This window comes from Thunnus albacares, chromosome 6 (genome assembly GCF_914725855.1).
Source record: "Thunnus albacares chromosome 6, fThuAlb1.1, whole genome shotgun sequence".
Classification (NCBI taxonomy): domain Eukaryota; kingdom Metazoa; phylum Chordata; class Actinopteri; order Scombriformes; family Scombridae; genus Thunnus; species Thunnus albacares.
Window position 1 is genome coordinate 10,646,820 of NC_058111.1, and position 15,990 is coordinate 10,662,809.

At 37.5% G+C, this 15,990-nt stretch overlaps 1 protein-coding gene across 10 annotated transcripts in view; it reads left to right on the plus strand.

Annotated features, from left to right (window-relative positions):
* Nucleotides 1-1,841: 1,841 nt before the first annotated feature.
* The window catches only part of robo2 (roundabout, axon guidance receptor, homolog 2 (Drosophila)), a 343,248-nt gene continuing 329,099 nt past the window's right edge, over nt 1,842-15,990 (plus strand). For 8 of the 10 annotated variants that reach the window (XM_044355121.1, XM_044355131.1, XM_044355129.1 and 5 more), the window contains exons 1-4: nt 1,842-1,968; nt 3,346-3,423; nt 5,342-5,491; nt 10,096-10,227. In XM_044355121.1, the coding sequence (XP_044211056.1) occupies nt 10,110-10,227 (118 nt within the window). In that variant the 5' untranslated portion in view covers nt 1,842-1,968; nt 3,346-3,423; nt 5,342-5,491; nt 10,096-10,109. Of the gene's footprint in view, nt 1,969-2,749; nt 2,839-3,345; nt 3,424-5,341; nt 5,492-10,095; nt 10,228-15,990 lie in introns of all 10 variants that reach the window. The other 2 variants (XM_044355122.1, XM_044355123.1) reach the window with 2 other exon arrangements.

Sequence of the window (15,990 nt, forward strand, 5' to 3'; positions counted from 1 at the left end):
CTGAAATGTTTTTGGTTTGTATGTTCCTCCTGTCAAAATAATTGACTTTTCATGAAAGCATTAACTTGATCGAACCATAAAGAGCCTGAATAAAAAATCTGTTTTGAGATACTGTTGGTGGATCAAAGATGTTGTTCTTGGATGTCCTTCTGTATCTCAGTTTAATGATTCTTTCACCCTGTGGCAGTCTGTAAGATAAACTACAGGATTTCAGGTAATGAATTCCCTGGTGTAGCCTCAGGACCACCACCAGCATCACTGCTTACTGAACAAGTATCTAACAGGTCATATGGACCATGCCTTTCTTATGCAATAGATAGGCTGTATTAAACTTGAAAAGCATTGCTTGGCATTACCTAAAGTTTAATGTACTGTTTTCAGTGTGGACTCTCTCTTAATCCACTCATCAGAATTTAATCCTGCAATGTTTAAAAGGATACCTTTCTTACCATTATGTCTTTAAAATCAGATCTTATATTGTTTACATGTAACATAGTAGTGCTCATCAAGTATGGAAAACAACTCTCCTAGATAATTTTTAGCAGCTGATATTCAACTAACCAAAATCAAGCAAGCAATTTCAGACACTTCCTGGGATACACAATCCTTTCAACACTCTACATCTTATTAACTCTGGAAGACAAGTTTAATTGCTTTGCTTCTGTTTGTAGGAATGATTTAGAATATTTCTTTCGAGTAGGTGATGAAGCAGGATGGCATAAAACTCTAAAATTCTTACTTTTCATGGATATCATGTAACTGTGATGCAAATTATTTGAATTTAAAAGAATGTACATGGCAGATGGATGCACATTGTGGGCCTAACACTTCCACAAACACTTAACTTCACAATTGTGACCATAGACTCTCTTTAGTCTTGACAATCATTTTCCAGTTAATACGCTCCACCTGGTATCGTGTGACCAGGACTGTACCTACAACGGAGGACATTGAGGTCATGTCCAAAGTATTTTTTCTATAAGTATACATGGTGGGTATTTTTTGGGTGATTCTCATATAATATAGTATTAGGGCCACTGTCAGGAAAAACTAAATTTGAAATTTTGAGAACTAAGCAAAGTAATAGTAAAACACTATATATGTGTTTAGACTATACACTAACATGTTGACATGCCCATAAACTGTGTCATCTGGTTCTACCCAGTCCAATCCATACAACAATATTTTGTTTTTAAAACATAGCAACCTTTTCTTTACTGTGACTTTATTCTGTTAATATTATGACTTCATTCTTGAAATATTATGACTTTTTTTCTCAATAGTACAACTTGCTCTTATAAGACTGGGACTTTTTCTTTAAATATTATGTGATCCTAATAGTCTGTCAGAGTCTCCAGTAATTTTAGACCCAATGTATTTAAATTTGAATACAGAAGGGTACTTTTGGGCCAAAAAAAAGACTGAATTTAGGATTTAGTATTTCCCCAAAGTAATTTTATATCCGGTTGTATGGGAAGGGATTTTAGCATACTTATGTTGGGAAATAAAATTTACTGAAACAGTATATAAACAGCTGACTCAATATGTAAATACATCAATAAACCTAAATAATTTTAAGAATTCAGTGACTTCCTTGTTAGGTGATGCACTTTTTTTCCCAGGATGGTGAAGTCATGACCCGCCCTACTCTGCCTCTGATTGGCTAGTACTCGTTACCTTCGTTGGCTGGGTTGGTTAGGTTTAGGCATGAGGAGTGAGATTGGCCAGGATTAGGGTAAGAATATCAGGATACGCCAATCAGAGGCAGAGAAGGGTGGGTCATGACTTCGCCATCCTGGAAGAAAAAATATGGATTGCTTGGTTATGGCACTGCACATGACGTGTTGTGACCAATTAACAGAGCGCGAGGCTTTTCCAATAATTAGCTTTTATCGTTGATTTAACTCGAAAAAACAGACTCAGTGACGCCCAAATTACGCTTTTGCCAGCAAGAAGAAAAGTTGAAAAGTAGGTGAAATACTGTTTTATTGATACTGAGAAAGCAAATGTAACTTACTTTGGCACCTAAACTAAATTAACTAATTAGCTAACAGCTTACTTTAGTTAGGCTATTGCAGTGGAAACACTAGCTAATTTCTATTGGACCCAACAGTTTTACCTTAACTTGAAACATACTAGTGTCAGTGTCAGTGTTGTGAAGTTACCCAGCTTTATGGGTTCAATTTCACTATTGACTTGAATGTTTTATATGACTGGAGTGACAGCATTTGCGCAGCAAAGGGGAAAAGCACAGGCCAATACAATTAGTGATATGACTGAAAGCAGGTGTGTTAGACGTTTGGGGTGTTGAAGCTGATGTTTTCATGTCATCTACATACTGTATACTACATCTAATATCTACATTATTATTTTTATTATTGTTATTATTATTAATTGTTACTCAGTCTTCTTAATCTTTTCGGCACTCAGAAGCTGATTTTCCTAAAGATATCTGCATTTGGCTTTGTTCATTGTTCTGTCTCTTTTCCCCAGTCTTCTAGTTTTAGTGAAAGAAACGTACTCCTCCAATATAAAACTTAAACTTAAAAAATAGGAATGGTGTTACATGGATAATGAGCTAACCCAGGTTTCCAGTGGAGTTTCAGATTGCAGTCAAATAATTCAATTTTCACTTCATCATACATCAATCATTTCTCTGGTGTTTTCAGAATTTCACTCACCTTTCTGCATTTTTTAAAATCTTTATTTAATCAGGCAGTCTCATTGATATTAAGATCTCTTTCCCTAGAAAGACCTGTGAACAAGAAACATTCATTCACACAATCAGCAGACGGAAACAACACAACTACACAATAAACAAGGGATTAGAAGTGACAGGTCAGTTACCCTTAAACAGAGCTATGTGGGTTTTCTATGGATACAAAACAAGCACGTACAAAGCCACATTTTTCTTGGGGAATCACATAATGTACAATTCAGATTCAGCCTTTTAAAACAAAACAGAAAGATGAGCTATGATGCCAGAAATCCTTGCAAAGTACAGTACCTTACCAGAGAAAGCCAAGACTCACTTGGTTATTTTAACATTTTTCCTGTTCCATACATACAGTACTATTAGGCTATATTGTGCATGATAATTTGACACAACAACAAGAAATGAGCAATAAATGACCTGCTTATGAGCACACTGATTCTTGGTAAAATGTACAAGTATTATTCACCAAACCATGAGAGTGGTGTTTAGAGAGGTGATATTTTGAGCTGTTTTGTATCACTCAGCATTATTATTTTGCATATGCTGAATTTAGGCTTGATTGTACATTGACTATACTTAAAACTGGGGTTGAAATATTGCTACACAGAGTCGGTGTTTTCTATTTTCAGGGAAGTATCTGTGAATTAAAAGACGACGATGGCATATGACTAATGTACCTTCTGAGCAGCAGGGTGTGCAGTCAGCAGGTAGGCTGTCCTTCAGCTGTAGATCTGGGTTCAAGTCCCTGCGTCAGCTATTGTTTTTATGAAAGTTGCTGAATCCCTATGACCTCAAGTTTTTCTGTTCTCCAACTGACTTGTGCTCTGTTCTGACCTTCGTGTGGTCAACAGGGGTGTAGACATTACAGGGGGTTGCCAAAATAATGTAAACACCTCAAGGATAAGCACTTAAACTCTAAAGTGATTAAAGTACATCACAAACACTGTTAAAATGGTACTGCAGGTCGAATTGGGCTGTCTACCATTTCAAAGCCTTTATTAGTTAAAAAGTACAGAATTCAGCACAGAACCAGTGTGACACAACTGACAGAGCTCAAATAGGCCAAATCTGTGCCTAAACTGCAAAAGCATTGGTTTAAAAATCATTACAACCAATGTAAACAATGCACACTTGACTGCTCTCCATGCTAAACACAGTCAATCTTTTTATTGAGTTACTGCTCAAGAGTAGTTGAGAGTTAATGCCTTGCTTAAAGTAATCTCGGAAATTTTCATTTAAATAAATGTCTGTTAAGTCAAGTTCTATCTCTGAATGAGGTAACACAATAGTGATTGAGCCTATGGCCCACTGATGAAAGCCCTTGCATTTGCAGTATTATGAGTATCGCAAATTATGTGTCGGTGCCGAAATTCCGGGGAAAAATCACGAGCGGTGCACAGTTAGTGACACATTTTCCATCACCCAGCTGTGGTTGCTCTGCCAGAGCGGCTATGCGGACCTAACACAACAGACTTGCTTTTCAACTCACCTGTGTGGCTCCACTGTTTGTATCTCTGGGAGGTGAGGTCCAAAAACACACCTGCAATTACCTCTTATCACCATAGGTGCCGCCAAAGAGAACAAAACAGAGATCTTCGAGATCGGTACTTTAAGGGCACGTTGACAGAGGTTTCTCAGGGTGGGAAATGCTTCACAATTTAACTTTGCCGAGAATAGTTATTGACATATTGTTAAGTATTTTGAAAAGCAATTGTTTGTATAGCCTAACAAATACTGGACTTTTAGGCTGATATGAATATATCAGTTTAAAAAACTGAGTACAACACATCAATAGATGTTAATTTATTTTTAAATATATTTTTTAAATATTTAATTCTAATTCTAATAATGTTTTTAAAACAAACACATGATATAAACAAACATTTTTGGTAAAAATCTCTTAAATTTAGTTTTTAAAAAATTGTTGAAAAATGAATTTGTCAGTGCTGTCTGATAGAGAAACTATAACATATCAAACAGATCTTTGGCATTTCTGTATCGTCATCTCTTACTTATCTCTCACTTATCTGCAGACACATGACATTGATTAATCTGTTATATGCCAATATTGCCTGATATATTGTCCCAATTGATTATTTGCTCTCTCACATTATCATCACCGTTTTGGTTTTATTGTTTTTAAATCATGTTAAGACAGTGGCATGTGACATCTGTCCACCTCTCATCTAGTGAGTACCCTGTTGTCCCCATTTCCCATTTTCCTGCATCTTATTGTGAATTTCAAATGTCCTGTATTACTGTGCACTGAGAGGCTAAAGGGTCCAACATCTCAATGAGTGCTTCATGAGATGCTGCATAGATTGTGATTTGAGTGCACAGCAGCCAGGCTTGTGATTTGGAGCTCAAAAGCTGAAATGCGAACAAATGAATAGAAAAGGAAACAGCAGCACAGAGGGAATGTAAAAATCAAATTAGTTTAACTCTGTGATTTTTACTCTGTGTACATTGGCTTACCAACAATGCAGCCCCTGACAATCTACATTATCAAAGCAATCTGTCTCTCTTTTCCTTTTCTTCTCATTCCCATCCATCGGTTTTCCTCTCCTTTTCTTTTTTTTCTTTTCTCTCGCTTTTTCCCTCCCTCTGTCTTTGCATATGGGGTAGTTGGCTGGTGAAAGGGAAGAGAGCTCTGCCACAGTGCCAGTTGTGAGAGTACAGCAGAAGCAAAGAGAAGAAACTGACTCAGGCAGCGGTGGGAGCTGCACTTGTTCGTGGGATATTCAGCAGGAACACAGCGTGGATGTGCAGATGCAGGTACTGTGTGTGTGTTTTGGGGGCTGGGTTGTTATATAGTCATCTGTAGGACTGAAATATAAGTTCTCTTTATGGTATGTAATAAGAAAAATTATAGCATTTCACTGCAGTACTGAAGACTTGCAGTATATCTTAAACTATCCTTTTTTTCTACTATTTAGACTCAATATTTTTACAACATATTTCAAAAGATAGTTAAAGGAATGCACTGTTTGTTTAAATTCAAACTGTTATGTTTAGGTTTAATCAATACACGTTATATGTACAGCGCTTAAAGTTATCAGGCACCATGCCTGATCTCAGAGCAGTTTTAAATTCAGATAATACTTAATTCAATACATTTTACACATTTCCTTCTGTACAACTTTTCAGGCTCAGTTTTCTTGCTATAATCCCTGTATGAATGACATGAAGGAATGTTTTTCTTCTGAATGTTAATTTTGTTTGCTGCACGGCTGACTAGGTTTCAGTTCTGGCTAACATTCTGCCCTGACTCTGTAGCTCATAAATTGCTAGCAGTAGAAGATCTCTGGGGTAAAACCATATATGTTTGCCCTTCGGGCTTAAATCTCAAGCAAGGCACTTTCTGTAAATGTCTTAAATTTTTTAAATGTTAGTAGGGAATAGATATACAGTAAGTGACTTGAGAAAGATTATGTAAAAGGTATGACCTCAAACATGAATTTTCTTGATGGTTGTACAGTGTCACCAGAAGTGTAGCAAAATCATCACAATTCTATGTATTGACGATATATTAAACAAACAAAACAAACTATTGACAGCAGAACATTTCTTTGTATTCCACTTAAGACATTCTCATTCTCATTAAGCATTCAATACTTAGTAATATTGTTTTTGGAGCAAAATGTCAAGAGCAGACTCTTAAATTAAGAAATAAACTGTCAGACAGTCTGAGCTATCCCACATGAAGTTTGTCCTTGTTGTCATGGGTCTTTGCACTTAGTTGTGAAATTTGTCCACTGGCTGTTTTTGGTACATTGGCACTAACTGTAAACCACTCAGGCAATCACAGCTGCAGTAGCTGAAAATGTGCTGCATATTGTATCTGAATGCAGGTTGTTTGTGGGATGAATTATCTTGGAGTGAGAGAGATCACTGAAACCTCTGCTTTGGGAACCAGATATGATATTTAGTTTATGTTGTGAACCATTTTTCAGCCAAACAAAGCATATGCTATATTTCATTACACTCATAATGTCTTTTGAAAAAAAACTTTATTGACATTAGAGGTGCTGACTTCGTTGTAGTGCCCGGTAGAGCCCCAAATAGCCTCCCAGGTCTCTGTTGTGATGAATTAAGCATACCTTCAATTTACATTCATGAAGTTGTCATTTTGGGTTTGGGACCTATTTGTATATGTCCATTAATTGCAGTGCAGAAGTATTGATGATGTGTTTGAAGAAATTTAGAAATAGTGTCACTATTAGTTTACATAGTTTGTCAAAAAGAAGGCATTGACAAGTTTTCTTTTTAACTGTAAAATGTCTGAGTAAACATCTTGATCACAGTTGTTTACTAACTAAATTGAGGGGATCCGTTTTTGAACAAACAAAAAAATTATAAAATCTTCAGGGGAAAAAAATTGCTTTCTCTTTTCTGTATTTGGAATTAGCAGTCATGCTCCAAAGACAATTTAATTGACATAAGTTCTGTTTTGTACAAAACTGTAAAATGCAAATACAATAAGTTCTCACAAACTGCAAATACAGTATATTGTGAAGATTAGTATGGTCTCTACTCTATAGTGTTAGAATATAGTGTGAATATTGGACAAAGCATTTGATTCAAGGTGGTGGTATGTTTTGAAAAGAACTAGATTGTGCGCCGTACCTGACTATGATGGAGGGCAAAAGTGTTTATAGCTGTTCGGAGCAAACACACTCGAAGGCAGGGTGAAAACCTTGGGGGAACCGTGAAAAGCATCTAAATATGGAGATAATGGTGCACACTTTCAGACAGTCTCTCCTGGAAGGCATTCAAAGTGTTGCACTCGGCTGTACACGGTGTACATAAAAAGTTTCAGAAATTGTTTTGTAAAGAATAAAAAAGAGAGCTCCCCCACCCACTTGGCCAGTCACTGAACAATGAAGTGAGCTTGCTTGTCGCATTGTTGATTGCAGAAAATACAGAAATTACCTGGCTTAGTTTGAGCTCCTCAACCTACTTTTCCCCCTGGTTTTCTGTCAAGCTTAGGTAAAGTGTAAGAAAGTACAACAACCGGATTCAATCACAATTTCACATGGACTTAGATGTTTAGAATGCAGTGTCTAATAATAATTGTACTCTATTGATCGTCTCGCAGGACACCTTTGGCTGCGCACTGCCCGCTGTCCCTGTGGTCCAGCTTGACGCCCACTGCTGCTGCTATTATTATTGGTCATTTTTGCCCACTGCTACCACTTTTACCATTAGTCATGTAACTACTTGTTTTAGTAAATTAAGTTATAGCCAATTAAATAGCTATACACCAGTATCTTAAGTGTTGGCGCTGTAAGGAGGATGATAAGTAAGACACAAATACTGCTTGTGAAAATAGACAGAATAAATGTATTCCAAAAAAATACAACAAAATTTACCTTTCATATGATTCACTTAGATTTGCTAAATGAAAAAAAGACCCTCTAAAGTAAAACAAACAAATTTGCCCCTTTTTTGTTCATAGTTCTTATTCTAGTAGAATTCTGAGCAAGGCTGGCAAAAATAGTATACTGCTACACCGTAGAGATGGCTTTCCTGGGTGAGATGTAATGGCTGGTGATCAAATGTAATGCCTGTTGTTTGCATAATGCTGTTTTGTATTTGGAAGCAGAGCAAATTGGTTTTATTTTCTTGTCCAATGATGAAGTGGTGCATCTCTTTCTTAGGTGTCAAGATGTGAATATAAATTACTGCGTAAAAAAGTGTAGGCCAAATTGACTTCATTCTTCCTCTGGAAGCTTGTTGTAAAATGTCAGGGTGAATGATAGCACTTAGTAAACTTTGCCATGTAGTTTGCATTACTTATTAAAGTGACAGGATGGAGCTTTGTCTGCATTTAATGTCAATTGTTTTCTTACTGAAGACAGCAGTAGTGATATTATAGCCTGATGTTTTTAAAGGTACAGTATCTGTCCTGCTAGCATGTTTTGATGGACCATAATTTTATGCATGACTTCACTGAAAAAAGCTCTGTGTCATTATGTAAAACCTTATGTAAGACCCACCTGTAATTGTGGAGGATATATGTTTCATTCAAGAGGACTAAATGCTTACCCAAATACTTAGATCTGTGTTAAAGGGGACATATTATGTACATTATACATATACATACACATGCACAGACAGAGAGACACACACACACATATGTATATGTATATATATATATGTATAATATTGTTAAAAAAATATTTGTGGGGACCCCAGGAAGAGTAGCTACTGTTACAATACAGAAACTAATGGGGATCTAAATAAACAACTTCTCAAATACATCCGTACATGTTCAAGCCGAAATCCCAAATATAACAGTGCACAATGCAAAAAACACATGGAAAAACCTTAGCAACAACCTCAGCAACAAAGGCTATGCATGCGCAGTAAGCCAACTTCCGCTCTTCAGCAAGTTTCTGAACTATAACCATGTTTAACATAGATATCTGACATCATAGCATTATAAAAATAACAAAATCACAAAAGCATGATATGTCCCCTTTAAACATTTTGTTACTGGGGCTAATCTAATTTCATGATTGTACTATAAAGGATAGATTCACATTTTTCAAGTCTATCTTAATACATTATTCAGATGCCCATATGTACAGTACATTGGCAGGGTTATTAGTTGCTGTAATTGTTCCTCATGTCCATACCAGCCCCTAAGACATCCCTTCTTAAAGCAATTTCAGTGTAAAAATGACTTCTAAAATTCAGCTGAAGCTATAATGAGGCAGGCTTCAGCAGTCTTAATTAGTCGCATCCAGTCGGGAGCTTCCAAAGTTAAAGTCTGTTGAGTACAAAATTTCCTCATTCTAGCTCAAGCTTAACTGTAGATTTTGTCCCCTGTCATGTATGTACATTGAAATCAAATCTTTTAAGGCATGGTATAGCTGGTATGGACAGGAGGAACACATACAGCAAACAAAAACTCTTTCAATGTACATATAGGCATGTGAATATTATTTTAAGACATACTTATCTGCACATTGTGTCTGTTTATTTGCTTGAATACCAATATTTTACTTAGACTGGTCATGAAGAAATACTACTTCAGTAAATGTACAGTAATGGAAATACAATAAATGTTCTTCTTGAAAGTGTGTTTACAATGTGTTATTATAATTTCATAAATTGTTGGTTTGTGAATGCTTTTTGTATTAATGGCTGTGATACTTTGGCCGGAGACTAATATTTAGTGCTGAACATTTGGTGAATTTAATGTCTGCTTGACAATTAATCTTCTCTCTGCCTGGCCTCATGAGCCCAGTAGTCTAATATTTTTTTTCACATCATGTGTTTAATGAGCCTTTTCACCAACTATATCAAGAAATGTGTGAGTAAAATGGGAAAAAGCCTCTCACTATCTTAATAATCTTCATCTTTTCCCTCAGTAACCCATGGTGCCATGTCCACAAGGAGCAGGAGCAGCGTGTGTTGCAGGGCTCTCCCAGTGGGTGTACTGTCTCCCACCTTCCAGCTCCTTCTAATTCTCTGTGGTTGCTTACTGCATGCCCAGGGCCAGGGTAAGAATCTGATGTTTTCTATAGTTTTCTGTTTTTCTTCTTGACACAACTGAAAAACAGTGAGAGTACATAGGGCCATTTTCCCCACATAACCACACATAAAGTCCCATAAAGTCATTTTTTTGTTATCCTGGGTCACTATGGTGAAGCTAGAATAACGTGTTGGTGTACAGATTATTATTGAATGTTGGTCTTGGGACTGTAATTTAGGGTTACAGTCTGATTCAGTTCACAGTGAAAGTTTACAGTCAAATTCAGTGGAATTTGTTGATCAGTGAAACACAAGTTTGTGTTTTTCTATTCAAATGGTATGTAATGTTTGATAGACAGTCAGACAAACACATTAAATGTTGTAGGACCATAGGGTACTTCATTACCCCTGTGCTATAAACATCAAGAAAACAATTATGTTTATTATACCTTTTAGCCCATACATTGTTTGTGAAACAGCAAAAATATAATACAGAATGAGACTTTGCAAGTTTATAAGTGAATATTTAACAACCAGGACTGAGTCAAACAGTTAATAGATGTTTGTATCCAGGTGTATAATGTGTACAGTTACAGTATATGAGGTACATAGTAAGCTATCAGTTTGTAGACCAGATTTAATCCTCATATCCAAGGGAGACAAGGCCGCTATGCCCTCTGCTGTCAAAGCACTCCACTGGCTTCCATCCCTTCCTGTGACTGGTTTATTTATAGCATGGCAGGAATTGCTACACTAACAAGTGACAAGGGCTCAAAATACATGCACGCTTGCACACACACACACACACACACACACACACACACACACACACACACACACACACACACACAGAAACACACATGCAGCACAAAAGTGCCAACTTTCAGGGGTGGTAAGGGGCAGCAACAAGGTTAATGCACAAGAATTGGGAGTTGTGTATCCAGCCCTTATAAAATGAGCTCTGATTAATGGCCCTCAACTGTGGCATATGTCAGGGTGAATTGTGTGGGAGGACAGGAGAGGACAAGTGCCAGACCAGGAAGAGATTAGAAGCATCTTCAGAAACAAATATCAACATAACATTTACCTGACATTTGGAATAATGAGTTTACAGTTACCCTTTTCTGTTTTGAAAATTTTCAGCCACTTTTTCAAGGTACCACTCCCACTCTATTCTCAGTCAGCTTTCTTGGCATTAATACTGTTACTGATATTCTGTAGACTGAATATTTTTCGGTAGGGTAATTTTGATCAGCAAGCATTCAGCAGAAAAAATCGACTTCATATTTTCCAATTTTAGGAATTGCAAGTTGATCATTTCCAATACTTAAATGGACTGGGAACTCTCTGGGATTAATCATACGATCAATAAGTTCAAATTATGCAGTCATTTTGCACACTTGTGTGTTATACTTTTATGTGTTTATACTAGTTTGTTTTGTTGATTCATTTATCTGTTGGTTGTGTTGCAACCAGTGATTAATCTGCCAGTTATTTTCACGATTAATCATGAATTTGTCTTGAATCCTCCTGTAGCATCCCTGGGTATTTAAACTGACCTCAGTGACCTTGCAGAGAAGTGTACATAAATTCACTCTAACAAGAGACAGGTTCATTGCATAGTACAACTTATTAAAACTGAATAACTTGAATAACTCAGCAAATGTGGTCAGGAGTTTGCTGTTAGTGTTAGAGGTTACACTGTACATACAGTATTACAAGAAAGAGTTATCAATATACAATGAAATGAAAGTTGCTTACACTTAAAATACCACTAGTTGCATTTACTGTCGAATTTAATGTCAAATTTAATCTAGTCATACGCTTAGAAGGTTCTTACTGCACTGTGGTTTGTGTAAAAGATAAAGATTTTCTTCGTGGCTGACATCTGGTTATTAGCTTTTCTGCTTCCCATGCTTCTGTGCCTTCTGCTGAGGATATGGCATTCTTGTCAAGGTGAACTACAGTATCTGCTGCAGAGACACAGGCAGGAGAGTTAGCTTTTCCCGTATGCTTGCAGTTTGCCATGCCAGATGCGAATAATGACAAGTCACATTCGTGGCAGAGATAAATAAGTTCATATAGTTGTTGTGTCAGTGTGAGCTTAGAAAGAAATGCATTATATCACATCACAATAATGTTTTCAAAATGTTATGTGAGGTTTTTATTTTGATATAAACTGCAAGAATAATGGTTGTTACAATCCAGTCAGGCTCTCAAATATTTACACTGTCCTCTTGTGGTCCTTAGTTGGCTGTTTTCCTAATTATACTGGCTTTGTTGCCCAGTATTCTGTTTAGGGATGGTCTTAAATTGGTATTGGTTCCTGATTGGTCAGAACTGTAATACTAATGAGAAATCAGTACTGCTATTTCTGTCAGAGACCCTTATGTGAAGGAATTGACCATTTATAGCAAATGTTTATACAGTTATATTTAGTGGAAAAGGCTCTGTTGTTTGAGGGTGCTCTCAAATAATCTGAGCAGCAACAACAATTCTGCTTACAGAGCGAATTCCTCCAATAAACAAAACAAATAAATAAAGTAAACCTTAGTTAAAATCAACAATATGAAATAACACATAGGGAGGAGGTTGGGGTGGACGCGGGAGCTGCAGGAGCAAACTGTGTTGGCAAGAGCATAATCGGCAGAATGAACTGAGATAGTGACAGGTTAAAATATCTGCGGTGTACACCTGTGTAAATGTGAGCTTGGAGCAAAAGTGCCCTTGAACGCTCATAAACTCTTTTTTTGCTGTTCTCACTTGTTATTTTTCAAATAAAGCAAAAATTGAGTATTTATTTGACAATATAATTTAACAATTATATATTATTTCAGAGCTTAGTAAATGCCCCTAAAAATAGTATAGGGGGCAAAAAATAGGCTACCCTCCGAATAAAAAAGGCACATGCAAGCCCTCCTCCCCCCTCCCTCTCTCCTCCTAGGTGTGTGGATAGAGGAGAAAGGGGAAAATGGTGGGAAGATGGGAGAAGGTCAGAGGCACACAGGAATGCAAGCAGCATCGCCAGCTTTGTGAATTTGTGGCCAGAATGGCATCAAAAAGGACCCATCTCACCATAGCGTTACAGAAGACATTTGAAAGGAGCAGCTCATTTGTTGGTGTCTCAGGTGTGGCGACCAGAGTGGTCAACCAGTTTCCCAGCATTTTCATCTTGCACTGTATGAACCACTGCTTGGGGTTGAGCGTAGGAGATGCTGTTGAGGAGGCTGCAGGTCTCAATCAATTTCTGTCTTTCTCTAAAAAAAACTGTATAGCCTCTATTGTGCTTCTGCTAAAAACTGAAGAGAGTTGGCTGCTTGTTGTGAGACACTTTCACTGCAGTGTCAAGACATAGGGCAAATTTTGAGCACAAGATGGGTAGCTTTTAGCTACAGATCTGTAAAAGCTGTCTGGCAACAGTACCCTGCCCTATACAAGCACTTTTCAGAAGCGTCTGAACCAAAACATCAAACCGAAGCTCTACAGAAAGGGTCATGTTCTGTGGTTTATGTCATCGGCTCTGTAGTCCAGCCTTTGTGCTCAACCTAGGACTCAAGTTTGATGCCTTGGAAGAACTGTATGATTTCCCCCTCTCCCTGCAAGATAGAAGTATGACACTTCACAGGGAAGATGCGTCACTCAGTGGACAGAATCGGGTACTGAAAACCATGCCTGCCTCCTTGGGTCTGAAGACACAAGTGGCACAGCAGGCAGCGGAGTTAAACATCTTCAAAGCAGTTGAACTAGAACAAACAAATGTGAGACATGACCGTGCAATTAACTAGGGGTTGTCTTCTAATATCCTGGCTGGAAGTCTTGAGTGAAGAATTGGGTGTCTACCAGACAAAGCTGCATGACAGAGACATCAGCAGTTCCTCGCCAATATCAAAACCCTGCAGCCCTCCAGTTGGCCAGAGGAGTGTGGGGTGAGATATGCTGAAGCAGAAGTACTGGAGCTCTGCACTTTCTTCAAGCTTGAGAGTCAAGAGGCACAGAGAAGCATGAGGGCATACATTGGCACAGTGAAGGCCAGTGGTGAGAATAGTTAAAGCGTTAAAGCCTCTGCTACAAGCAGTCAACACACTTGTCGTCTCTACTGCAGAATGCGAATGTGGCTTCAGCTAAATGAATATTTTAAGAGGAATGAGGACTACCCTGAAACTTAAAAGCTTATCAGTTTTGATTTTCATTAAATGTTAGTCCTCCTGTGAAACATTTTTCCCCTAGATATTATGTAAAGTCTTGGCTTCAGAAAAACCACATCTTGGCTAGCAACCTCCAGGCAAGAGCACATGAAAACAAACAGCAAAAACACGACTATGAGCCAATATGGAGTCTCTTATGAGGAGCTAAATGATTGAAGTGATAGTGAAAATTGGAGTCAGACTCTAATATTGTGCTCATATAATGGTTTTCACAGAGAACACAAACTTGTTCTTTTTTCATAGATTCCACTCCCTTTGCTGGTTATTTCACAGGTGCAAATATTTCATGTTTATTTTCAGTAATGTTCAAGTTTTTTCTGAAATGAGTTCTTCTGACATTAACTAACTTTAACTGGCTATATATTCAAGGAATTTAGATGGTATTGGATAAAGTAGAATTGTAGAATTTGAAATGTCACAGTTATGGTTAAGGCATCCTGCAACAATGTCCTTTTGGAGGTGTTTGTGTTGGTTGGTGGTGTGGGGCCAGGGGGATGCTCTCATTGGGCCGTCCGTCCCCCCCCCCCCCCGGTAAAAGTTAACACATCACCAACTTATTTTTATTTAAGTCATCACTCTGTGGACTGACAATTTATAGTCAGCACAATATACCCTCAAGCTTTGCACTTCATACTATTTGCTGATGCAAATCTTTGTGGTCTACTAATATGAGCTCATCATATTGCTTCATTCACTCATAATTGCACTGGCCAAGAGCACCATATAAATGCCTAAAATAAAAAGTGTACTGTCGAGCTCCTGGCATCACATTTAACTCTCATACAACTCTTGTACATTTGTTTGTTTTAAGAATCAATGTGAATGATATACAAGTAATTTCTCAGACACATTGGACAACCCTGGGTACAGTACTGGCGGCACTTCAGCTGCTTGTAATGTGCCAAAAGCCAACTCTGCCTCATCAGCAGCTGTGGAAGCCTGCCAACCACCTTACAGATTGATTTTTTTATTACAAAGAATAAATGGATATTGAATCTGTGAGTAACGGAATGACCTGGCAATGAAGACACTAATGTATTTAAGTCTAGTGTGGGAAAGTACAGTTTGACAGCCAAGCTGATTATATTAGGTGTAGTGTTTTACATTTACACAATGAAAAGTGCCCAAACCTACGAGTAGGGACATTGAGAGACTCATTACACTGGTCATGTTTTTTCAACTTCTTCTGTAAGTACTGTTTGATTTGTCATGCTCTATTTTGTGTTGAACTAATAGTAAACTCTGTCATTTTCTATGAAGCCCATAAATAAACTCTATCTTAATAAAGCATCACAGGACTTGCTACAAACCTTCCTCATGCATTATGTTATGTAAGAACAGCCATGAGGTATTATAAGTGCAATTCTTGTTCACAATCATAGTTCCCATTTTGTATTAAAGGTGTTATGAACATCATGTTGCTTTCTGTCACTATGATGGAAGAAAAGTGTGGTTATGGCTTGCAGTAACACTTTCCTGACAGCTCACTTCAAGTAAAGTAAAGATTTACTGATAAGCAGCAAACATACCGGAGGGCTCAGACAGAGGCAAGATACGATTATCATACAGTTTGTCACTGCAGGCATT